The sequence below is a fragment of the Uranotaenia lowii genome, chromosome 2 (assembly GCF_029784155.1).
Source record: "Uranotaenia lowii strain MFRU-FL chromosome 2, ASM2978415v1, whole genome shotgun sequence".
Lineage (NCBI taxonomy): Eukaryota > Metazoa > Arthropoda > Insecta > Diptera > Culicidae > Uranotaenia > Uranotaenia lowii.
In genome coordinates this window covers 144,539,040-144,564,039 of record NC_073692.1, presented here as the reverse complement: position 1 = coordinate 144,564,039, position 25,000 = coordinate 144,539,040, and the positions used below count along the sequence as shown (strand labels likewise).

The 25,000-nt window shown below is 39.8% G+C and overlaps 6 protein-coding genes across 8 annotated transcripts in view; 3 read left to right on the top strand and 3 right to left on the bottom strand.

Annotated features, from left to right (window-relative positions):
• Window positions 1-25,000, bottom strand: part of LOC129743889 (fructose-1,6-bisphosphatase 1) — a 32,199-nt gene that overhangs the window by 810 nt on the left and 6,389 nt on the right. The gene's annotated exons all lie outside the window — the stretch shown is intronic.
• LOC129743891 (UBX domain-containing protein 1) lies at window positions 1,934-3,309 on the top strand. The gene is made up of 3 exons (XM_055736122.1): window positions 1,934-2,131; window positions 2,183-2,779; window positions 2,843-3,309. Exons 1-3 carry the CDS (start codon window positions 2,082-2,084, stop codon window positions 3,171-3,173), a joined length of 978 nt encoding a protein of 325 aa, XP_055592097.1. The 5' UTR covers window positions 1,934-2,081; the 3' UTR covers window positions 3,174-3,309.
• On the top strand, window positions 3,872-5,599 carry LOC129743888 (magnesium transporter NIPA2). The gene is made up of 2 exons (XM_055736118.1): window positions 3,872-4,391; window positions 4,450-5,599. Exons 1-2 carry the CDS (start codon window positions 4,175-4,177, stop codon window positions 5,316-5,318), a joined length of 1,086 nt encoding a protein of 361 aa, XP_055592093.1. The 5' UTR covers window positions 3,872-4,174; the 3' UTR covers window positions 5,319-5,599.
• LOC129743890 (protein phosphatase 1 regulatory subunit 7) lies at window positions 5,903-7,667 on the bottom strand. The gene is made up of 6 exons (XM_055736121.1): window positions 7,520-7,667; window positions 7,261-7,456; window positions 7,063-7,191; window positions 6,731-6,893; window positions 6,355-6,663; window positions 5,903-6,284 (listed from the first exon to the last, which is right to left on the bottom strand). Exons 1-6 carry the CDS (start codon window positions 7,533-7,535, stop codon window positions 6,111-6,113), a joined length of 987 nt encoding a protein of 328 aa, XP_055592096.1. The 5' UTR covers window positions 7,536-7,667; the 3' UTR covers window positions 5,903-6,110.
• LOC129743893 (signal recognition particle 14 kDa protein) lies at window positions 9,504-12,353 on the top strand. The gene is made up of 3 exons (XM_055736125.1): window positions 9,504-9,703; window positions 9,770-9,842; window positions 11,588-12,353. The coding sequence occupies exons 1-3, from the start codon at window positions 9,680-9,682 to the stop codon at window positions 11,818-11,820; spliced, it is 330 nt and encodes a 109-aa protein (XP_055592100.1). The 5' UTR covers window positions 9,504-9,679; the 3' UTR covers window positions 11,821-12,353.
• Window positions 12,008-17,259, bottom strand: LOC129743892 (UPF0193 protein EVG1 homolog). 2 transcript variants are annotated; one of them, XM_055736124.1, is made up of 4 exons: window positions 17,245-17,259; window positions 16,591-16,928; window positions 12,655-13,026; window positions 12,008-12,591 (listed from the first exon to the last, which is right to left on the bottom strand). In XM_055736124.1, the coding sequence occupies exons 2-4, from the start codon at window positions 16,685-16,687 to the stop codon at window positions 12,425-12,427; spliced, it is 636 nt and encodes a 211-aa protein (XP_055592099.1). In that variant the 5' UTR covers window positions 16,688-16,928; window positions 17,245-17,259; the 3' UTR covers window positions 12,008-12,424. The 2 variants fall into 2 exon arrangements, with proteins under 2 accessions (XP_055592099.1, XP_055592098.1); XM_055736123.1 differs by lacking the exon at window positions 17,245-17,259 and adding an exon at window positions 17,024-17,217.

The following is a 25,000-nucleotide window of genomic DNA, read 5'->3' as shown; positions in this document are numbered from 1 at the left end:
TAATTTGTTTTATAAGAGAGCTAGACAAGGTGGTCCAAAATTGGTCCTGTGGTCTAAAATAAGTCCGTTACCCTACGACTTCCGCATCCCACTTCTGACACCATGGAATAATTCTTCAACTAAGGTAGTCAGAAATAACAATATTTATTACACGACGGTTAAATTACATGTTGTCGGTTCTTCACTTCTGAATTGACTGACGCAACAACTCACTTTCTAATACCGTATTTGTTTATGCCGAGTGTTGCACTAGTGTTGCACTGGTGCACCACTAGGTGCTGTCAAACTGTTTGTTTATTCGGACGGTGTTGCACTGGTTTTGACCTGTCGGAGTTCTGCTTACGGACGGTGGCCCACCGATAATTTTGCCAGTGTTGCGAGAGAGCGTGTGAGTGAGTGAGATAGCAATACACTGGCGACTATTTGTGTTTGTTTTTATCGGGTACGGTGGAACACTCCACGAGTGGAGAAAACAAATACAGTATAACTGTACAAAGGTGTCCCTACAATAATGCATGTATGTGTGATGGGAAAGGTAGGAACAGAGAATAGAAACACTGAACAAATAATTCACATTTATTACACAAAAAGATGTAATTTTAAACTTCTTTCGATGTAATATTAGTCCATTTTCCAAAATTGAATAAAAATAAACTGTTTTGATTTAATTTTACACTGCATCATGCAAAAATCAACTGGTCAATGAAATTTAAATCACAAACAGTGTAAAATTATATCTGTTTGATTTAAAATTGAATGAAAATATTTAAATTGTGCCTTTTTTTTATTTCAAGTTAGTTTGCGTGTCGGGCACAAAGTAAACAAGTCGGAAAATTATTCGGAAACGAGTCATTCAAAGGCGTAGGCAACAGGAGCACTTTAAGAGTCTTTAAAGTAGTAAGTTTATGAGACGTGAAATGAAGAATATGGTTGAAACTGATTAGTTTTCTCTCCATTACAGCAAGGTCAGATTTTTCGCTGCGGCTGATATCCGGCCAGTGGTTATCCGGAGAAAATTTTGTCAGAAAAATTCAAGTGTGCAGCATGCTGACCGAAAAATTATGATTTCCGGAACCATTCGAGGATGCTGATCATGCTGATTCGAAAAACATCCCCGTGCTGGGAATCATCGGATGCAACAACAATTCCAGCCTGACGCTTTCCGAATGGTTTTTTATGTCCAGTTTTGGAAATAAATGTGAATTAAAAATGATACATGCGGCGTTTTTATTCAAGACAAAAGCAAAAACCTTAATATTTAGAAAAAATATCAATATTTACGATAATAAATTTTAAAATTTACATCCATGTGTATTTTTACACGACGGCTTTTGTGATCCAATCTCGTGCATTGATTTCGATCTAAATTTACACGCCTCAAAAATTACATTCTCGAAAAAAATACACCGTGATAGAATTTTACATCAAAATCGATGTTCCGTTTTCGTGCATCGTTTTCGATCTAAATTTACACGAATTCTTCTTGCTGTGTATAGGGTCCTATGAGGAGGGTGATCGGGGTGATTCATACCTACGATCGTTCGAAATTAACTCGGTCCGAGCGTGGATGATAATCCAAAGCGAATCTCGGCTACAGTCGGACGGAGTAGGTGATACTGTCATGCGAAATTCTACGCATTGAAAACTGTCACGAAGATTTTCCCAAAACTGTCACGAAGCTTAAAAAACTTTCATACTCACGAACAAACTTTCGCATGAGGTAAAACAAGGCCTCGCTGTACATCGCACGACCGCTCCTTTTAGAACTGTCGGGGAAGAAATATTCGGAAAGATTTCATCGAGGTGCACGTGCAACGTTCGCAAGAATACTGTCGTTCACCAGTACTTTTCGGAAGCCTGGACCTGACGGCTAGCAACTTTAAAACTTTTTTGCGAAACGTTTCAAGCTTGCATGCAACCGGCTGTCAAAACATCGGAGCAAAAACTGCATTCATGAAAATCGCCACTCAGCGAATGTTTTCACGCAATTTGTGAACATTTGCATTTAATTTGAACAAAAAATATCAAAAATTAGTGTTGTATTTATCTAGTATAAAGCTACCAACTGCTCATCCGCCACGATGTCCGACATCCAGACGTTACAGGACATGGGTTTCGCAAAAGAGAAAGCGTAAGTATGAAATATGCTGCTCCGAATTGATTAACATTTTTTTTGTTACAGTGAAAGGGCACTGGAAGTGACCGGCAACAAAGGTGTCGAAGCGGCCATGGAATGGCTGCTGGCGCACGCCGACGAGGACATTCCGATGGGAAGCGGAAGCTCGTCTTCTATTTCGGCCGCAGGCGGCAATGAGGCTAGCAGCGATGACAAAACGGAAACGGCAGCCTCGGCGGAAGATGCACCACCGGTGGCCAAGTCTCTCAAGTGCGATGAATGCGGTAAACTGTTCAAGTCTCAGGATGAGGTAGAGTTCCATGCGGCTAAAACGCAGCACAGCAGTTTCTCGGAGTCAACCGAAGAGAAGAAACCACTGACCGAAGAAGAGAAAAAGGCTCAACTGGCCCTGTTAGAGGAAAAGATGAAACGGAAACGTTTGGAACGAGAAGAGAATGACAAGCGGGAAGCCCAGGAACGCGAACGACTGCGAATCAAGTCCGGGAAAGATATGCTGGAAGCTAAACGCAAAATGGAAGAACAGGAGATGAAGAAGATAATGGACCAGAGAAGACGTGAAAAGCAGGAAGAGAAGGCGGCTCGGGATCGCGTCCGGGCCCAGATCGAAGCAGATAAGGCAGCTCGCAAAGCTAAACAAGCAGGGTTGGCCTGGAAATTATTTTGGAAGTTTAATTTTACTAATATTTAACATTTCGTTGCTTCTAGAGAATCGCCCAGCCCAGCAGCCCCGGTGGCCGCTCAAGTGACTGTGGCTCCGGCCGTCACATCATCGCCAGCTTCAAAAACGTACACTAATGCCCGGATCCAGATCAGGATGATGGACGGTACCACTCTGGTGGAGACTTTTGATGCCAAGGAACAGTTGGCAGCTGTTCGTTTATTCGTGCAGCTCAAACTGGGCGAAGCCGGAACATCATCGTTTGGATTGATGACCAACTTTCCCAAAAAAGTTTTTGCTTCAGATGATTATGATGTTCCTTTGGACAAGCTTGGGTTGGTTCCTTCGGCCGTTCTTATTGTCACTAAGGCCCCTTGAGTTTAGTTTTAAAGCAAATCGTCAGTAGAATGCTTCGAGTTGATTAAAGAAAAGAAACGGGCATGTGGTTGTGGACAGAGGATACATTTTGTTTAGCCTAATACCGATAAAATAAAAGGATTCAATTCAAGTTTGACTTGTTGCTTGTTCTTCTCAAGAGATATAATTTTGACTAAGTTTTGTTTTAAGCTTTCTATAAAAGGATTTTTATTCGTATAAAATTAAATCCTAAGTTGAACATCTGGTTTTAGGAATGAATCATCCCAGAGGATAAAAATCCCGTACAAAAAAAACATCTGGTTTGTCAAGTCATGTATTGTTCATCAAGGGAAGCATGTTTAAGAAGAGTCAGGCCTTTGAATTTTAATTACAAACATTTCTGTTCGTCTAGAAAATGTATAACATATTCTTTCCTTTCCGAGCAAAAAATCAATGGACAATAGAGTCTAATTCAACATGCTACGTGTTAAAAAATTATTATCTACAGATCTTTTATTGATTTTACTTTAAATTGAGTCTCAATTCAGAAATTTTAATTTAAAAACTTATGAAGCTCGCTCGTCAATTTCATAGGGGAAAACCATTTAAGGCTCCACACGAAATTTACCCACAAATGAGTAAGTACTAATCCAAAGATTGAGTTATTAAATGTTTACGTGAATTGATCAAAATATATGAATCATCAATTACTGGGTCATTTTGAAATTCTCAAAAACATCAACAAAAAAGTTTAGAAACCCGATAGCTCATTCGCTGATAAGTTATTTAAAATTGTTTGTTCTTTAACTTTAAAATTATTCCAGCAATCAATAGTTTTCACATACAAGCCTAAAATTACTACTCCCAGAGGCTAGCCTACGAATTTGTTTTGTGAACTTTCGAAGCAGCAAAATGCGAACGCAATAAATTGAAAAAGGTTCAATTGAATTGACTAATCGAATCTCGAATATTCACAGTCAATCGGTAGCTAGTGCCTTCAGCCCAGAAAGAACAAAAAAAACATGGCCTCCCCACGACAACCGATCGATGACCTGTACCGGCAGCAGGACTTCTACATCGGCCTATCACTAGCCCTGTCCAGCAGTTTTTTCATCGGGTCCAGCTTCATCATCAAAAAGATTGGGCTGATCAGACTGTCCCGTGTCGGGTCGATGCGGGCCAGCGCCGGAGGATTCGGCTACCTGAAGGATTGGATTTGGTGGGCCGGATTGATATCGAGTATGAATGTGAATGATTTGCTTTATAAGAATATACTAATTTCTCAATCCCGTTTTAGTGGGTATCGGTGAAGCGGCCAACTTTGCAGCCTATGCTTTCGCTCCGGCATCCCTGGTCACCCCACTTGGCGCGTTGAGTGTAATTGTAACGGCCGTCATGGCTTCTAAATTTCTTAACGAACGCCTGAATCTACTTGGAAAATTGGGCTGCTTCCTGTGTATTATCGGGTCAACGATCATCGTGATCCACTCCCCTAAAGAAGGGGAAATAGAGGATTTAAACCTTTTGATGGAAAAACTCCAGGACCCAGTATTCATTACATACGTATTGATAATACTATCGCTAGCGATGTTCATTGGCTGTTGCTGTGGGCCGCGATACGGTCACAAGAACGTGATCGTCTACATTCTGCTATGTTCGTCGATCGGTAGTCTCACGGTCATGTCTTGCAAAGCCCTCGGTTTGGCTCTTAGAGATACTCTGTCCGGAAAATCAAACGATTTTGGCATGTGGCTGCCATACTTCCTGATCATGGTCACCGTTATCTTCGTAGCGATTCAGATAAATTACTTGAACAAAGCACTGGACATCTTCAACACCAGTATCGTAACTCCGATCTACTACGTGATTTTCACAACCTTAGTCATCACTGCATCGGCCATACTGTTCAAAGAGTGGGGCCGTATGAAGGCCGAAGATATAATTGGCGATTTGTGCGGATTTTTCGTGGTCATTGTAGCGGTCATTCTGCTGAACGCCTTCCGGGAGATGGACATTTCGTTGAACGATGTAAAGGGGATCATGCGTCCGAAACGAGAGCTGCTGCAGTCCAACAAAAACAGTGGACAGTATGACGATTTTTTGGTAGAAAACGAACGTAATGAGAGCCGGAAGCACTACGGGTCCGGCGATTACAGGAACATTTGATACCACAAGGTACCGTGATTCGTGTTAATATAAGCTAAGAGTTGAGTTGATGTGTGAATATATGATAGCTTTACTAGGGTACGGACTGACGATGAAAAAAAGGAGTGAAGAAATTTGTCCGTTTTCTTATTTCAATGGAAAGAAAAAATATTGAAGGGTTTCGTGAATCTGGGCCAAAAGCGTACATCGAGAAGCTGCAGGAGAGATTCAACCTAAGCCAAGCCAAAAGGTCGAGAATTCCGATGGATTCCGTTGCTCATAAGATCTACGACTTCAGAATGATCAAGCATATCGCGCAGGTTTGGCGATCCTGCCATAAGTTTTAAGAGAACGAATGTAAAAATCAACTTCGGAGAGACCAAGTTGGTGGACGTCGTGGAAGTCAATACAAAACTTTCCAGATTTACAGTATTAACACGTATTACGGTCATAGTAAAATAGCTTTGAAAATTGTTGTTGATTGTCACCTAGCTTTCTTCAAAAATATCCTCCTCGACAATTCGAGGTTTGAATAGAATTTTTAACTTCCAGAAATCCTTATAAAAAGCACAAGAAAAGTCATCGCAATCATAATACACCATCGATCTGGTTACTACTAATAAGTTCATTACAATTTTTCCAACATGATCAAAATTAGCACAAAATTAATACTTACCTCTAACGTATTTCGAACAACATTTCTTCCAAATCACCGGTAGTTGATGTTCAGCACAGCTAGTTGAAGATGATAACCGATTGTGGTCCTCCCGTGTGAGAATCCTAGCGATATTTGTTTGATTAATTAGTTCTGCTTTAACGACACAGAGTTGCGTCGATCTTCGTCAACCAAGGCACGGCTAGTTTCAATTTGTTCCGATAGGTCGGTTCCGATGCGATAGGATTCCGCTCCAAGTATACGGTACCTAACTTTTTATTTGCTGCCAGAACACTGACACAGCCCCAATCGGCCACCTGATTGTCGTTCATCTGTAATGAAAATTATAAAACTCAGGTTTCTGATAAGATCGAATAAATTTTATCCAGAAAAAAAACCTACCCAAAGATCTTCGAGCGACTCCAGATGGGCGATGTTTTCGATGACTTTGACCCGATTTTTGGCCAAATCCAGCGTTTCCAGCTGCACGTTGTGCTCTAAATTTTCCAACTTTTCGATGCCATTCTCGGACACGTACAGTTCGGTCAGATTGATTAGCTTATCGAGATTTTCGATTTTCAGTATTCGATTGCACTGTACGCTTAGGCACTCCAGCTTGACCAGTTTGTCAAGGTTCTCGATTTTTGTGATTTTGTTCTTACCCAGGTACAAATGCGTGAGGTTGGTTAGGGAATCAAGGTTTTCGATTTTCTGAAAATTAAGGGGTAAATTTTCCTTGAATTTTGAACTAACAAAACAGGAGGGGATCAAAAATTACCCGAAGCTTATTGTCACCTAGCTCCAGCATCGTAAGGTTAGATAAATGCCCGACATTCTCAATCGTTGAAATTTTGTTGGAGCACAGGAATATTTTCCTCAGCTTCGTTAGCTGATCCAAACCTTGGATTTTGTGCAAGCGGTTGAAACTGATGTCCAGCATTCTGAAGGAAAATTATTGAGTATTAAGAAAATTATTCAAGAACCAACTGGAAAGCTCAAGTAATCGTGTGATAAATTGATAGAATTCTATAAACCAGACTGAGTGTACAAATGTGTGTGACTAATCCCACCGCCTAGTTTTCAACTTAGATATAAAAACTATAAACTTACTCCAGATTAACCAGGTTGTCGAGGTTTTCCAATACGGTAATCTGATTGTCGTACAGTTCCAGCTCCTGGAGCTCGGTGAGATGGTCCAGATTCTCGATCTTCTTGATCAGATTCCATCGCAAATATAATCTGAAATAGTGCCACAAGAAAACGTTGCCCATCATAACATTTCGCAACCGGATGAGTAATCTGACAAACCTCTCCAATTTCACGAGCGGTTCCAAGTTTTCAATCTTACCGATCCGGCCGTGATTCAAGTCGACATCGGTGGCTTCCGGGTCGATAGTAATTACGTCTTCCATCCGAACCGGAGGTTCCTCATTCTGCTGCTGCGGTGTCGCCGGTTCATCTTCTGCTTCGTCCGGGCTCTCGGGGCGATTTTCGGCATTTTGCTCTTGAACGATGGAAAGGAAGCTTTGAAATTTGCTTACGATGGATAAATTTTAATCTAACGTACCTGAAGGATCACTCATTTTATTAATTGTGCCAGAAATATCAAGGGAAATATTCAGGAGACGAGCAAAACCAGCAAAAAGTCTGAGCAAATCCAAATTTGTTTTATATTTGGAAAAGAAACAAAAGTACCCTATAGGAAAAAATGCAACTCTCCTGCACTGAACCTCAAAAATACCCAAACTTGAGAACTTTCCCCGCCAACCCGAATGAAACTCCCTCCCTACAGGTTTGGCTATTGGTGGCATAACCCAAAGTTAAGCTTTTAAAAGAGAACTCATCCCCCAAAATCTGATACCGCAATAAAATGGAAATCAAAATAAAAAAAAAATTAATGCAGGTACGGGAATCACACCCATACCTGCAATGGCTCTGCGATTACCATCTCAGGATGCTAACCGCTCGACCACCGAAGAGTTGTTGCGAGAGGCAGCTACATCATCGTATATGCGAAACTTTCTGCGAATGAAGCGGGAATAAAAGTTATCCCCCAAAAAAAACAGTTCTTCGCTTTGAACTTACCCCCCAAACCTAAATCTGCCACGATGGAGGTAACAGAATAAGATGCGCTTACAACAAAAACCCCCCAAAAAAACAGTTCTCCGCTTGAAGGACAAGTTTGGCGTATTGGCAAGCTGTGATTTTTTCACAAACTTAAGTTGTCAATCTTGAACTTAGGTTTGGCGGGTGGCAGTTCTCAAGTTTGGGTATTTTTGATTTTCAGTGTGCGTGTTTCTTCCCTATCTGATCGTGCGTGACTGGAACAAACGGTCAACCTGCTCGAAATTTGAGTTCTCTGTGTTTCAAGCGGGCCATAGACTACAGAAATGGTATGTACAAATTCGATGATTCCACGACGATTGTTTGATCTATGCTCGCCCACACACTATACAAACATTTTTCACGCGAACACAAACGATTGCTGGCGAAAACAGCAACAGTAACAAAAAAAAAACCATCTCCACCCCGGCTGGGAGGATGGTTTGTACAAAATATTTCGATACCGACCGATTTTACTCCAACCGTTTGGGCGCTCATTCAAGCAGTGCCATACACTATGCAAATCGTGTTTACAGCGACAAAATTTCGTCGCATTTGTACAAATGTTGTGTAGTCTGTGGCCCGCTTCAAGTTTTTTAACCTTAATTTTTCATAAAATATTCCAATTTCTGCTTTTAGATAAGTCTTAAAATTTCGTAGGATCAAATAAAGATTGAAGAAAATCCTAAAGAAACAGTTGATCTTTAGTATCAACCTCTAATCGATGTTATTTAATTCAACCATCATAGGTACCTTTTATGTTGGATTATTATTCGAATCGTGAGTGAATTCCCGCGAACTTTTTTTCTGAATTCGATCGGTTTACCGCAAGTAAATTTACTCGACCACTCGGCATCAATTGAAAAAGTAGTACGAAAATTCGATACAAATTTTGATCGGGCATCGACAATTTCGACAATTTCGCAGAGAAATTGATCTACTTTTCCATTGAAAAAATGACCTACTTTTTGAAGGTTAAAAATGGCCAAGTAAATTAATTGCACTCTAAATCCGGGCTGTAATTCTTCGAAATTATAAACCTGCAAAACTTTTCGAGTAAAGTTTTAAATTTATTTAAAACAAAAAAAATTGGAACGAGAATAATCTATCGATCTTTGCAAGATAATGATCAAAATGATTCGCCAACAATTTTGCTATAAATGCGTTCAAAAAGAAGTTTTCAATTGAAAATAAGTTTGCCTCAACATAGTTTTTAATGGAAGATTATAATAAAAACCAACCTTTTACACTCGTGCAGAAAGAATGCTGCACCATATTGTTCTTAAAAGTTGTCTTCATAAATATCCATGCTTTTGAAATTTGGTATTCTATAAAGAATACCTCGTTTTATGACACGCCTTAATTGCCTAATTATTAGTCTAAAATTGTCAAACCGTCCGTTCAGTGTTTTTGACACGTAAACTCGAAACTGTCAAATCTGTTATTTTGATTGTCAAAACAAAATCGATCTCGCGTTTTTATCCTCAAAAACCGTGATGCGTGGAGTTCGTGCCCGATAGTATCACTCCACTAATTTTCATAAAATAGGTATTTGCAAAAAAAAAGCACCATATTTGTAGTTTCTAGTTAATCTGGTATTAATGCAGCAGACCAGCGCGTTAAAATGGTTCTCCTAAGTAATGAAGAAGTAAGTTGGTGAACTCTTGAAGTGAAAATTGACCAACTTCATGATTCTTATTCGCTTTCGTTGCAGTTCCTAACTCAGCTCACACTACTTTCACAATCGGCTAGAACCAGTTCTTCATTTACGATCACGATCAAACGATGTAAGTATAATTGGGAAGGGTAACAGATAAAAAGGTCTGAAGTTTGGTGATACGAATTATCCGAAACGGAAATCAACCTAAGTCGAAAAAGGGGAATATGGGGCCATTTTGAAATGTGATCGGAATTTTACCGGCACATTTATTTCATTCGCGGAATTCGCTCTTTACTAAAATCGATACTGAATTGTTCTATTGATTTAACGTCAGTCCATCTATACCAAATCATAATTAGGGTCAAGGAACGTATATGAAGGAAGCATTTATTTGAAGAACAATGTAGGCCCTTATACTGCTTATACTGCGCCCCGCGTGAGGTGACGATAGTCGAGTCACTCAATTCAAGGAGATGGACTTTGGGAATGCACCTCTAACACTTCATTGACATCGAATATTGGAATATGGTGATTAGAGTCCCGTGACGGTCAGGTGACTCGACTATCGTAAACTCAAGCGTGGCGCGGAGTAAGGGCCATAAGGTTCTTTTGTGTTTATATAAGGTACACCGGGGTAAGTGTGGACGGGTTTTCGTATAGTTCAACTTTAAAAAATCAGCAGTGGAGCAATTTTGATAAATTGACGTTCAATGTGATGCAGAACATGTTGTTTACAAAAGCTGAAGAGATGAGCTCGATAGAAGCAAAGCGAAAAAAGTTATCACGTAAATCGTTATGGACGGCTGGTGTCTTCACTTACCCCGCTTTATGGGGTAAGTGTAGGCGGTAGATCTTTCCTTTGATTTCTCAGGAAATTTAAAAAAAAATGTGTTTTCTTGGTTGAATACGTTACTTTATTGCTCGAACCGTCCAAAATTTTGAAAAAAGTTCATGATACTATAATTATACATAGTGTGTAATTTATGTTACAACACACGAGATCCGATTTTATCAAAAACACAACAAATAAGTACTTTACTCAAATTTTCATGATCCGAATGCTAAATATAGCTAAATAACACAACTCATAAAGGATGAAGGACAGAAAATTGAAAAAATGGGTAAACATCAAGTCTTTTTAAAGCCGTCCACACTTACCCCAGGTAGGGGTTGGAGACAAAATTTAAGTTTTTTGTAAATAAACTCTTTTTTCTTAATTTTTAACCGCCGTTTCTTTTCCTAACTGGTTGTTTGGAATGTAAGGATTGTTTCAATGTAGAGTTTTTCATCGAGAGCCAGCTAGTTTAGGAGAAATTTGCAATTGAAAAAGATGCACATCAACTCGACTTCGTAGTTGAAAATAGAAAATTCCGAAAAAGTCGCTGTAAACATCCGTTATTGTCTGAATCGTATCTTTTTCACAGTTATTGGATAGATTACAAGTAAATTGAACATTCTGCATCAAAAGTTTGAAAAAATAGTGCACAGTATTGTTTTTATAGCCATCGTCCACACTTACCCCGCGTCCACACTTACCCCGGTGTACCTTACCCAATTCATGTTCTAACATACTGCTTTATTAGCGACTTTGAGAGGTTTTTATGAAAAATCATTTATCCATTTTAATGAAGTTTCCGAAATCTTTTTCAACATCTGATCCCTTTTAAAAATATTTTTTTCTCTAGTTTGGTTTATATAATTTCTATAATATATATTACCTACAAAACAATTTAACCCATAAAATTCTGAAGAACATCTACAATCACACAACTTGGTTCCTGACCCAATTCCATTTGAATTCCTCAAACTGAACCAATAATTTTCTTTCATGGAATAATTTCTACCATTTTTCCTTTTCTCCAACTTCTTCAGATGACGGTCACGACCGGCCGAAGCCACGGGAGGGAAAACCACCGCTGCCCAAACCCGCCGAGTACCAGTGTCTCATCAGGGCCCGGTCCCGCTCGAAAAAACTAGCCACCGTTGTGAGGCACGACGAGGTGGCCAAATTCATGGAATCCTACGCCAAGGTGCTGAAATCCAGCATGGACGGACTGAAGAAAATCAAAAAGGTAAAGAACAAGGCCAAAGCTGCCCAGGGATAGTCGTAGCAGCGATTCAGACATTTCCTCTAAAGAATCAAGTTTAATATCGCTTCGATGCATTTGTGAATTTTCAATGGATTATGCAATTTGATAGGAATAGCTTTGATTTAATTTTTAGGAAATTAGATACGAGCAAAACCATACCTATCTATTTTAACATTTGAAATTTACTTACAGTTTTTTACATTATTTCCATCAGATTCTGGCTTAAGAAACCAGTTCATATATTATTAAAAAGTATTCTTTTCGGCGTCTTTCCTATAACATAATACAATAAGTTCATCAAAAGCTGTTTAAACACACAATGAAAACTTCCAAAATTTCAAAGATATTCGTACCATATAATCGATAATCCATTGATTGTAAACGTCGAGTTTCACGAGCAGAACTTTGTCATGGTGGGCAAGTAAGAAAATATAGTAAAAAAATGGGATCGAATTCCCTCGCGGTGGGAAGTTTTACGCAAACGTGTGTAATATTTGTCTTAGCATAAGTAACCTATTTTTGAATTTATTAAACACTTGGAAGATTTATTTATTAGCTTGCTACCTTTCAACTTCTAAAAAATCCGAACATTCTAAATCTTTAAACAGTATATTTGCGCTCAAGTTTCTTCGGAAGCCGATCGTTTCATTTGATCTTTTTCCAAACGCTTGAGCTCGTTCAATCGATCGGCGATCTGGGCATGGATCACCTGACGATGTTTCTTACCCTCACCCAAAGCTTCCATTTCCGACAACCACTCGACACGTTCGTTGATTTCTTCGAGGACTGTAAAAATTTAAAAGAAAAGTTAAAATATTTCGATTCCAAATTATTGCGCTTAAAACTCACGTTCTGCCTCCCGATCGGGCATGTTGTACTCCAGAAGCTCGCTGTCACTCTGTCGTCGGGTAACTTTTCGCCTGCCATCATCCGGGAAGATTTTACATCCAGCCATCTGCTCCTGCAGCTTCAGTTTGGTCTTCTCAATGGGTTGTTTCACCTCCTTCGGTGTGTACTTCTCGACGTCGAAGGCGCCGCTCTCGATGATGGTCGAAAGGGAGCGCTTCTTGATGCTCTTGCGGGGAATCGGAACCGGCAGGAAGTTGCTATACTCCTGCTCGAACTTGGGTTCCTTCGGTGGGGGTAGCGGTTCTCCGGTGCGCAGATGGTAGTTGATTTTGTTACGCTGCAGAATGGTCAGCTTGGCTTCTTCCATAAGCACTGGTTTTGGGGAAAAAGGAAATTATTAGTATTATAAAAGGCGGACATTTAATTATTGCGACACCGAAAATGTCATGCCAATTTTCTTATAATGATTAGAATCAAACCAAAATTCTAGGGTAGTTTTATACATATATTTACTCTAAAAATCAAAAGATAAGTTAATCGACGGACCCTTGAGTGTAAAATTGAACGAATTTTCGCTTGATGCTCTCCATCAAAGTCTTTCCAGTGTCATCCGTTACCAGTTTCTCAGTTTTTTTTTCCATTTTCTTAACATGTCCTTCTTGTCTTTGACTGTCTTCTTGCTCTTCCGGAATAACTGCTTCATTATTGTCCAGTACTGCTCCACCGGGCGCAGCTCCGGACAGTTTTACGGGTTCATGTCCTTTGGAACAAAATGGGCAGAATTGGCCTCATTCGTGGCATGATGCCAAATCTGACCAAAATAGAACGGCAAAAGGTGCTTCTCAAGGCACTCAGATTTGTCGCCATTTACTGTGCCCTTTGTCACGAAAGGCTCACTCCTCAGTCCGCAAGAGCAGATGGCCTGCCAAACGAGATATTTCTAGGCGAAATTTTACATTTTCTTCTTAAATTTGTCGTCCAGGGTTGGTCGGCTCTTCTCAAACAACAAAGAGCCGGGAGTAACCAACACTGTTTTCAGTTCGGCTTCCGAGTTAATCCTCTTTCGCTGATCGTTCTCCACTCGTTACCCGAGTTAACACGAGCTGTAAGTAACTCGGACGGCAAGTGTGAGAGCATTTGCATCCGAGTGGGAGAAAGAGAATTTTTAACTAAGAGGCGTGTGTTTCAGCATACACCTCAGAGTAAAGAAGGAAAAAATTATTTAGACTCCCACCACACAACGTAGAAAAAATATAAACAATTTCTACTCCGCTACCATACTGCTGTTAGCTGTTTTAATTTTTTTTTTTTTGCAAAAGGTAGCGTTCGAAGAAGAGGGAGCAGGTGGTTTCATCAAAAAATTAGGACACCGCAAAGAACAAAAACCAGGATTTTTCAGGACCCTAGTAGATTGGTGGAAATGAAATGCAGCTCTTCTTAGATTGCATAAATTAAGGCGAAATAGCGGTGCAGTATACGCCTTAATTTATGCAGCAGAAGAGATGAAGTTAGGTGGCATTTAGTTTATACCGAAAAACACCCTTCAAACATCATCTGAACCGAAGATTACCATTGGTTTAAGAGGTTAAACTGTTTTTATTGCAAAATCAATTGCAATTAAGATCAGGACGGCTTCTAGAAAATCAGGACACCGCTGGGAGGTTTGATTCGGAAAGTAGCATCTTTTTTCGTGAACGTACCAAGAATAAACTGAGTTAGCTCTCGAATTCTCCTCAGCACATTGCGCAACAGATTTTTCCGGAGAAGGGAATTCTCTTCATCAGCGGATATGAATACTCTCGCTCACTCTTATGTATTGACAATCTCACTCTTCATTTCAGTGCGATTTATCTCTCCCCGCACCGATTGGGGGAGCAGACGAAAAAAATTGCACTCTCTTTCACTGGACAAGCCGATCTGAGGAGTTTTGCCACCCATGTTGTCGTCCACATCGAACTTGCTCTTGCCGGTGAAAAACTCCAACCCCGGAATACGCTTAAAATCGGCTTTTATATACGTTTCGTCGTCCATCACACAGCAGCCATATTTTGTCAGCATCTTCTCGTAGAGCTTTCGTGCCCGAGTTTTAGCCGTCGATTGTTGCCGCCCATCGCGGTTCGGGAAGTTCTGTACCTTATATGTATGTAGTAGCTCTCTTCTTTGCATTCTGCACGTAACTCTGCGACTTGCCGATCTTTTTAGCTAAATCACGGCTCCAGCTCCTTTGCCGTGGTCCAACGTCAACCGCTCCTGGAACCACTTCAACACTCTGGAGACGGTTGAATGGTGAATGTTCAACATTTTCCCAACGGTCAGGAAATTCCAGGTGTTTGGAAAGAATTTGTTCTATCGACAATTTCGTGGAATCGAAAAACACGACTTCGAGTTTGACAGCATGTAATAATAAACATCCTCTAAAATTCAGAAGTACCCACATTCTTGAACATATGTTTAAATATTTATTGACTTTAAAAATAAGAATAAAATGGGTAGACTTACTAACCATACTAACGACATGTTGTTCAAAGGTACTGGATAACCCCGAATAAATCAACGTTGGGTGTAAAATTTGATGTCCGTGTTAGTGAAGCAATCGTGTTTTTTTACGTCCGGGATCGAAGTGTAAAAAGTGGTAATGCCAGATTTACCTCTATATCTCGGTAAGTACTGAACCAATTTGTACAATTTTCTAACGTTTTATAACTTAAAGTCTCCAGATTTGTTTACACTTAAAAGACCTGACTTCTGTTTAAGCTCCACTAAGACCCGCGCTCGGAAAAAAACTGGGAACCGCAGATTTCACATCTTATATGTCAGGAATCACTGAACCGATTTTTACTTTTATTAATCTAGGTATCAAAATCTAGAAACAACTGTTTTTGGTCGAATGATTCTTGACAATTAAAGGTGATTCCTGTGTCTGAGAAATTGGTGTATAATTAAATTATATACACTCCAATCGACATCTAAATAGTGTATATCTAAGTTTACAGCGAATTTGGTTTTCAAGGTAAAAAGTTGCCCCAGGGGCATTTCTCTGGAGCCACCATAAATCCTATGGAAACAGCATGCCAATTTTTTTTCTGCTTTATCAGGGCCAGGCAAATCCGGGCTATTTTGTCTAAAGACCTGGTAAAAGTTGTGCATTTGATTCCAAAATCAAACCAAAATCCAGGTAAATTCAAAGGCTAGGCAAGTTGTTTTAAACCAAAAACTATAAAATAATTATAGTTGGCAGTGCTTCATCTTTAAAAAATCCGTCTGTTGATCATGGTTAATCGTCAATACAATTTTGAAACTTATCATATGCAAAGTGATTTTTATTGCCTCTGTAGTTTGAAAATACATTGTAATAATAGTTAGATGAAAAAGCTCGAATTGTTTCTGGCCCAAACATACGAGGGAAATTCTGATAATCTTATTCTAAGTATGTATCACTTTGCTAACCTGCAGCTGGTGACGACCACACAATGGTTTTCGAGATAGGAGTGGCTCCTGAGACATTTTTCTGGAGCCACTGTAAACTAAATAATGCCGGGAAAATAGTCCACACAACTCTGGTTAAGGTCTGGCAGAAAACGCCAATATCGCGAACTGTAGTCTCATATGAAATGTTCTTATTCTAACTATCTGAAAATTCACTAAATTTTATGCCAAAAACATTTGCAAGGTGAACGGTGTTAATAATTTGGCCACGATATTCAGTATATTCTTAACATTTAAATTGTGAATCAACAGATCACACGTTGATCCAAATAAAAAAAACATTCAGTATATTATATGGTAAGCTACTGCAAATCTATGATCTTCGAAACGAAGTTAAGTAATATAAACTTGAAAAGGACTTTTCCTGAACTAAAGGAAAAGTTTTATAATAGCCTTCAAAACAACCATCGTTATCACTCACAAAACGCTGTTCTCACAATAAGCAATTACCTTTGATGAGGTCCTGCGTTTCTTTGGTATATTTCGCTTTGGGTGCGTGGAACAGCCCACCCTGGGCGACTCGAGTACTGGGCCAGTCGGATGCCATCGTGACACTGCAACACACAGAAGGATCCAATCCTTAGAGATGGTGCTTCCGATAGATGTCGTTGGGTCTTATGTAAGATCCTCACGGAACCTTGAGCGCGGTAAATCGTACCCCTTCTTGTTGAGCCCGTATGATGATTGGGATTGTTCTGAGTTAGATGAGCTAGTGCTTGCACAATCAGGATGAACAACAACCAATCAAGGACTTGAACTTCCAGCAAACCGCACCACCGCAAATTGGTCTGTTGATGTCGATAGCAAATTGTTACACAAGTTGTTATAAAAAAGAAGCAGTTACTAGCAAGCTCGGCACGAAACTGCACAATTGTGGAAAAACCTTGCTATAGGTTGGGACTAGCAGCAATACAATCAGTTGTTTAGTGGTGCGTTCTATCGACGAAAGGACCGAGTAAGTGTCTCTACGGATACCACCCCGGTTTCACTATTACAGCCAACAATATATCGCTTAACATATGTATGAACAGAAGTAGAAAGTCTATCGCTGCACCAACTTTGTTGAAAATGCAATTGCGAAAACGAAATGGTTTTCATACCAACCCGCCAACTGCCATCGGTACCGATTTAGATTCCGGGAGTAAGTTGGCCTCTATATGGGGGGTTTGCGTGAACTAAAGCCGCAGTTCGCCATGATCTAAGTCCAAAAACAATAACGGAAACATCGTCGCCCTTGGTAACCGCCGACCCTCACCCGTCAAAAAACGGATAGGCAATGGCCACGCCATAGCCACGAAAAAACCGTGAAGAGCGTGCGTCCTCGCCCTCATAAAGTTGGCACTCAACGGTGATATCCTTTACGGGCCACGACGGCGACGCCGATCCATGGAGAAGGAACATCAACAAGGGGGTAACGAGCCACAACGTACCTGCTACCTATAGCATAGCATATTGAGATCGGCAGTTTTCGCCAGACGCCGCGCAATTCGTTGCCATGCTGGCTGTTTATGGGCAACGCAACACGTGCATTCCTCCGTTCGGTGATTTGTTAGCTGATTCGACGACACTTTTAGTGTTTCGTGTCAACAAGGGCGATAGCATTGTACAACGAACATATTTATGAATATGTTTACGTTTTCCTACTCTTACAAATTTGAGTTCTAAATAAACTTTACGACTACAGGCCATCCCAGAAATTAGTGGGTCTGCTCTTCAAAAAATGCGTTTTGTCTAACCATGCTTGATAGTCAACTATCTTTTTGGATATTTCTTCCAATACTCGGGGCATTTGGAATTTTTTACGGAGACGGTTGTGTGATTTTAATTGATAAGATTAATAATGAATTGATGAAAATAAAAATTAATTTAATAAACTTTTAAAAATCTGTCTTCTATCCTTCGTAAATTTTTTTGTCATTTCGATCTCCACAGGAAATTTGTGAAATTATGTCTAAGTAGACCAAATTATGTCTAAGTAAACCTAATTTATAGAGCAATCGAAGCATAGGCATGAAGATTAAAACCAAAAAAGTGGATTTTGAGTTTTCTCTAGAATTATTGTCAATAATGGCAAACTTCCAGCGCAGCGATGGCATCATAATTCAGAGCAGTAAAACCCTTTTTATAAAATTTATTCAAACTATTTTGTGTCTTTTTTGTGTCTTTATTAAAGAGACTTTCAGCCTTTGGCTGGTTCGTCTCTGGGAAAAAGGTTTTTTTTACAATTCATTAATTATATACGATTCTTTCAGGAAACACAACATTTTTTCTTCTTCTACTGCATCGTTCGAGAGTGCGTTCCGGATTGATCCATCTATTTGGTATGCATTTCTAGGGCCTGAATATTGTGGACATTACATCAGTACGTGTTCTACCGTTAACCTCGCATCGCATAAGTCACATATCCTTACTGGTCCCCCGGAAATACAGTATCGATGAGTGTACCTAGTGTGCCCCACCCGAAGTCTAGATAGTAGTATTTGTTCGCTCCTATTTGCCCGATCATCCCATTTGTTGGGTTCCCCTTTTATTTTTGCCAGGTTTAGATTTCCTTGCGATCTCCATTCCGTTAGCCATGCCTTCCATATTTTGGATTTCACCCAACGTGAAAGATCTGATTTAGGTATTCCAACTTCATACTGGGTTTCGTTGCGACCTAAGGCTGCTAGTCTGTCCGCTTCGATGTTTCCATGGATTTCAGAATGTCCTGGGATCCAGCAGAACGTAAAGTACACTCAGCCAAAATAAAAAGGTTAAATTCACCTGGATTCTCACGTAGGCGCTCATTACGTGAATTTTTGCTTGACTTACATGAATAACTTAAATATTATTACAAATTCACTTGGTCCGTACGTGAAATTCACATAGCCGTTTGCTGTCAAAACAAAGACACATACAATTTACGTGAAAATCCAGTGATCCGCCGAGTACAAAGGGATTTGGTGCATTCTATGTGATGTTCACGTAGCTCTGAATAACTTATTCACGTAAAATTTATGTGAAAGAATTCAGTATCCAATATGGCGCGGATCCAATGGTTGGTGCTAGCAAAAAGAGAAATTCTACGTGATGGAGATGCTGAATTAACGTGAGTAGTGAACATTTGTTTTTGTATTCGTCATTTAAATATTCTGCTATTTTTTACAGAATTTGGAATTGGGAGGACGGCCAGACAACTACTATGGAGCAACCCGAATACCAATTTCGCAACGATTTACTTTTTTTTATATAGGTAAGTGAAGTTTAATAATGTAAGTGAAGTGCAAGTATTGTTAAAAATAATAATTGAAGTGCAAATTTTAAGTGAGCATGAAAAGTGTATTTACTATTGGAAATTATAAAATGTCCTGCAACATCAACACATTTTTTTTATTTCTAATATCCGAAAAGAACTTATAACGTTCATACTTTAATGAAATTTACGTGAATCGCACGTAGCAGAACGAATCCCTTTTCACATTCTATCTACGTTTTTTTCACATACAACTCATATGAAAGTTACGTGAATTCGTCTTGCTGCGCGAGCTCTGTTTGCTACCTGCAATTCACGTAGGTTCCACGTGATTTTCATGGTGGCAAAAATCCATGCACATTTTCACGAAGCGTTCATGTGAAGAGTTTTTTCGGTGTAGTCAGGAGCTGCGAGTTGAATGTGTTGAATCCAAGGGTGGCGATTTTTTGGATTTTCCAAAGCGAGCAGCACACTCGCCGAATCGGAAAACACAATAACGTTGCTTGTAGAGGTGCAGTGGTAAAGTGCCAGCGCTATGGCTGCAGCTTCTGCTGAAAAGACCGACGTTTCTTTCGGAAGACTCCGAGAAATTTGTAATGTACTGCTATAAAGGCCTGCTCCGACTTTTTCGTCAAGTTTAGCGCCATCAGTAAAAAGTTTGTTGTGATTTAGGAACTTGTTTTCTACAATTGAGTTATAACAAGCGATGACCTTTCTTGGAGCATCTCCTGCACGAATTTTATTTTTTATTTCCCAATTTACCTTCAGTTTGTGGCAAAGTTCCATCGTCGATCTCCAAGACGTAAAACTCGCTCAGTGTTGGGTAGATGTAGTCCTGTGTATTTTCTAAATATTGTTCGAGCGTTTTGATATAGAAATTGTTTTTTGCTAAATTTTTCTGCTACATTGATGGCTTTTTTGGTGGTAGAAAGAGCGGCAACAAGGTGGAAGGGAAGAACACCAGCCTCTGCACAACTGGAAAGTGCAGGAGAGCTTGGAAGTAATCCGCTAGCATATCGAATCACTTTGTTGTAGATGGGGCCTAGTATTGATATAATATTTTCCAAAGAACGGCTGGTAATTTCTATACCGTACAGAAGTTTACTTCTAACTACGCTGTTTCCAACAGTCAGAATTGTGTCGCGATTTGACACAGTATGCCTTTTACTTATCATTTCAATTAGACGTGAGCGGCTACGAATTTCTTGCTTTAGTTTTTTGCAGTGTGCCACAAAATTCATCCGCCTATCGAAAGTGATTCCTAGAATTCTGGGCTCTTTTCTATATGGTATTGGTACCCCATCCAATAATACTTTCTGTTTCCAAGGTATATGGTTTTTAAGGCAGAAGTGGCTCCTGAGACATTTCTCTGGAGCCATTGTGAATCCCATAGATTTGGCCCATTTTAATATTCTGTCTACAGCTGTTTGAAGTTTCCTGTTGTTCACTTTAAGACTACGTCCCGTAACAGCTACTAAAATATCATCTGCGTAAACTAAGACATGTACCCCTTTATTTAGATTTTTAAAGATGGAGTTCATCGCGATCATAAATAAAGTAACTGCAAGTACAGAACCTTGCGGAACACCATTTTGTTCGTCTTTGACTGTGGACAGTGTTGTTCCTATAATCACTTGGAATGTGCGGTCAGTTATGAAACTTTTAATGAATTTTCCTAATTTTCCACCTATTTTCCAGTTGCAAAGTTGTCTCAATATTCCTTCTTTCCACGTGCGATTATAAGCTTTCGAGATATCGAGGGATGCAATATCCACGTGGTGTTCATTGGCAAAGGCTTCATTAATGATTTCTCCCACGTCTGCTAGGTATGTACTTGTCCCATATCCACGACGAAATGCATGTTGGCGATTATCTAAAAGTTCTTTTTCTTCCAAAAGAGTAATAAGTCGACGATTCACCATGCGTTCCATAATTTCCATATGGCAGGGAACCTTCCTTCAGCCCACAGTCGGTTAAATGCTGCGAGCAGAACTGCTTTAGCTGACATTGGTAGATGTTTTAGTATTGGGTATCCGATAGAGCAAGGTCCAGCTGATTGCCCCTTAGCATTATCAAGCGCAAAAAGAAGTTTGTTCAATGAAAAGGGCTGGTTATAGTCTTGATCGAGGTAATCCATATGGTGGAAGAGGGTCGCTTTTGTTTCTGCTTGTTCTTTATAGGAACGGAAAGTGTCATCATAATTTCGTGTCGCTGATAACTCTTCAAAGTAGTTGCCTAAGCCTTCTGCAATTGCAGAAGGATTATCAGTATAGTGGCCGTTGATTTTTATAAAGTAGCCTTGTACTCTTCTTTTTCCATTCAACGAATTCACTCGTCTCCACAACTCAGTAGAAGTAGATTGAGAGCTTATTCCGTTTAGAAATTCTTCCCAACTCCGCTGTTTGCTTTCACGTATAATTTTTCGGCAGTTATTCCGTGCGAAACAATATTTGTTTCGATATTCCTCATATTTCGAGTCATTTGGAGATAATTTTTTCATAGCACGTAGACTTTTTCTGCGAGTTTTTATGGCAAGGGCAACTTCTTCATTCCACCAGTGTGTGGCCTTTTTTCTTAATTTTCCGTCAGTCTTAGGAATACTTTCTTCGCCAGCTTGATAGAAAATATGGTTCAACTCTTCAATTCCATACAAAGTATCTGGCTTGAGTTGGTCTTCTATGCATTTTTCAAAGTTGACCCAATCAGCTTGATCGTAGATCCATCTTTGCCTGCGGGTGATGAGTTGCGAGTTTTCTCGAACAGTTATTTCAATTGGGAAGTGATCACTTCCCCGAGGATCACGATGGATAAACCAGTCTAAAGAATTAGTAAAGTCTCTAGAGCACAACGATAAATCTATTGCTGATCTAGTTTGACCACGAATAAAGGTTTCTGTACCATTATTTAGTATCGTAAGATTGTGTTTCTCCGTTTCTTCGAGTATTGTGTTCCCGCGATGATCTGATTTCGAAGAGCCCCAGACAAAATGGTGTGCATTAAAATCGCCCAAAATAATGAAACGGCCATGAAGTTGGCTTATTAAATCGGATAGGTGTTTTCCTAGTTCAGGAATTTTCCCGGGTGGTAGATAAATCGAGACAATAGTTGTTGGAGTATGGGTATGTAAGACGACACCAATGGCAAGAAGTGGGGAATCGAGTTGTATTAATGAGTGTGGTGTAGGGTTTCTGATAGCTAATGCCACGTTCTGGTAGCACGTGGCTCCATTTTTTGTGTACCAGCTGTACTTACCACTAAAACAGGAATTGAGTGCTGTTGAGTGGACTTTATGTAGTTCTTGGAGAGCTAAAACCGTTGGTGGATTGGGAGCGATGAGTAGCGTAAGGTCGTTAAAATTGTTTGTTAGCCCTTTAATATTCCACTGCAAGGCTAGTCGATTTGAGCGATTGTATCCCATTTACCCGAAAACCATTGCCCAGAATGAATTTTTCCCAGAATGACAAATACCCGAAATCAAACCCCAGAATGAACCATTTCCCAGAAAAAAAATCCCCAGAATGCACCATTTACCAGAAATTTTTTTCCCAGAATGGATCATTTCCCAGATTTTTTTCCCCAGAATGGAACATTTACCAGAATGGCACAAATCCCAGATTTTTTCCCCTAGTATTTTAATTTGGTTTTTTTTTCTAATGAATTCTTGAATATTTCATATGATTCGAAATTAATTTTTTCAAAATGATTTTTTAAATGAAACTATGACTTTGAAATTTTCCAACTAAATTTATTTTAGAACCAATATTGTGCTTTGTTTATGGTTTGGGTACTTTAATTGATTCAATGCTTACCATGGTCCTTTAATAAAACGTTTTGGTATCCGACTCCTCACGCTGCGCGTTCGAACTTGAAAGACGTTTTGTCCTTCACGCTGTCGCGTGGCGGACGGGGCTAAGGGATCACCCCTAGCTTTCACGTAGACCTAGGAAGCCCCGGCAGACCTAGACCAATGTCTTAGGGCCGCCGCTTCCGACGGCGGGTCGGCGGCCTCCTCGGATTTGGGAGCTTCGGCGGCTTTGTGCCGCCTCAGCCCCTTCATCCTCGTTGGTTGCGGCCTTGCCGCAAAAGAATAAAGTTATGAAACCCCATTTTTTTTGTGACAATTCCTTTTTTTAAAATAATTTCTAGTAAGGGTAAATGTTTTCAATTTTCTGGGAAATGGTCCTTCTGGCAAAAAAATTTCTGGTACATGGTTCATTCTGGTGAAAAATTTCTGGGAAATGGTACATTCTGGCGAAAATTTTTCTGGGGAATGGTTCGTCTGGGGAAAAAAATTCTGGGAAATGGTTCTTTGTGGCGATTGGAATTCTGGGGATTTTTCATTCTGGGCAATGGTTTTCGGGTAAATGGAGTACAACCGATTTGGATTGTATCCCATTTACCCGAACACCATTGCCCAGAATGAATTTTTCCCAGAATGACAAATACCCGAAATCAAACCCCAGAATGAACCATTTCCCAGAAAAAAATTCCCCAGAATGCACCATTTACCAGAAATTTTTTTCCCAGAATGGACCATTTCCCAGAATGGACCATTTCCCAGAACTTTTTTCCCCAGAATGGAACATTTCCCAGAACGGCACAAATCCCAGATTTTTACCTCTTGTATTTTTATTTGTTTTTTTTTTTCTAATGAATTCTTGTAAATTTCATATGATTCGAAATTCATTTTTTCAAAATGAGTTTTTAAAATGAAACTACAACTTTGAAATTTTCCAACTAAATTTATTTAAGAACCAATATTGTGCTTTGTTTATGGTTTATAGTACTGTTCCAATGCTTACCATGGTCCTTTAAAAAACCGTTTTGGTATCCGACTCCTCACGCTGCGCGTTCGAACTTGAAAGACGTTTTGTCCTTCACGCTGTCGCGTGGCGGACGGGGCTAAGGGATCACCCCTAGCTTTCACGCAGACCTAGGAAGCCCCGGCAGACCTAGACCAATGTAATGGGGCCGCCGCTTCCGACGGCGGGTCGGCGGCCACCTCGGATTCGGGAGCTTCGGCCCCTTCATCCTCGTTGGTTGCGGCTTTGCCGCAAAAGAATTAAGTTATGAAACCCCATTTTTTTTGTAACAATTCCTTTTTTTTATAATTTCTAGTAAGGATAAATGTTTTCAATTTTCTGGGAAATGGTTCTTCTGGCGAAAAAATTTCTGGTAAATGGTTCATTCTGGTAAAAAAATTCTGGGAAATGGTACATTCTGGCGAAAATTTTTCTAGGGAATGGTTCGTCTGGGGAAAAAAATTCTGGGGAATGGTTCTTTCTGGCGATTGAAATTCTGGGGATTTTTCATTCTGGGCAATGGTTTTCGGGTAAATGGAGTACAACCGTTCGGACGTACCGTTCCTCTGAATGTTAATACGACAAGTATTTTGTGTATTTTTAGTTTCTTTTTCGCTGATTTTCTTGGTGATCCGTCTAACTAAGGTTACGCCTTGTTCCCTCAGCTCCTCAAGTAAATCCTCATCCGAAACGTTTATTGTGTCCTGGTCAAAGACTACGCCCTTGGTGAAATTATATCTTGGGTGGTCAATGACTTCAACCTGGGTTTTGCTCTCATCAATAAGATAAGTCATACAGATTAGAGCTTTGTAAATGATAGGCGACT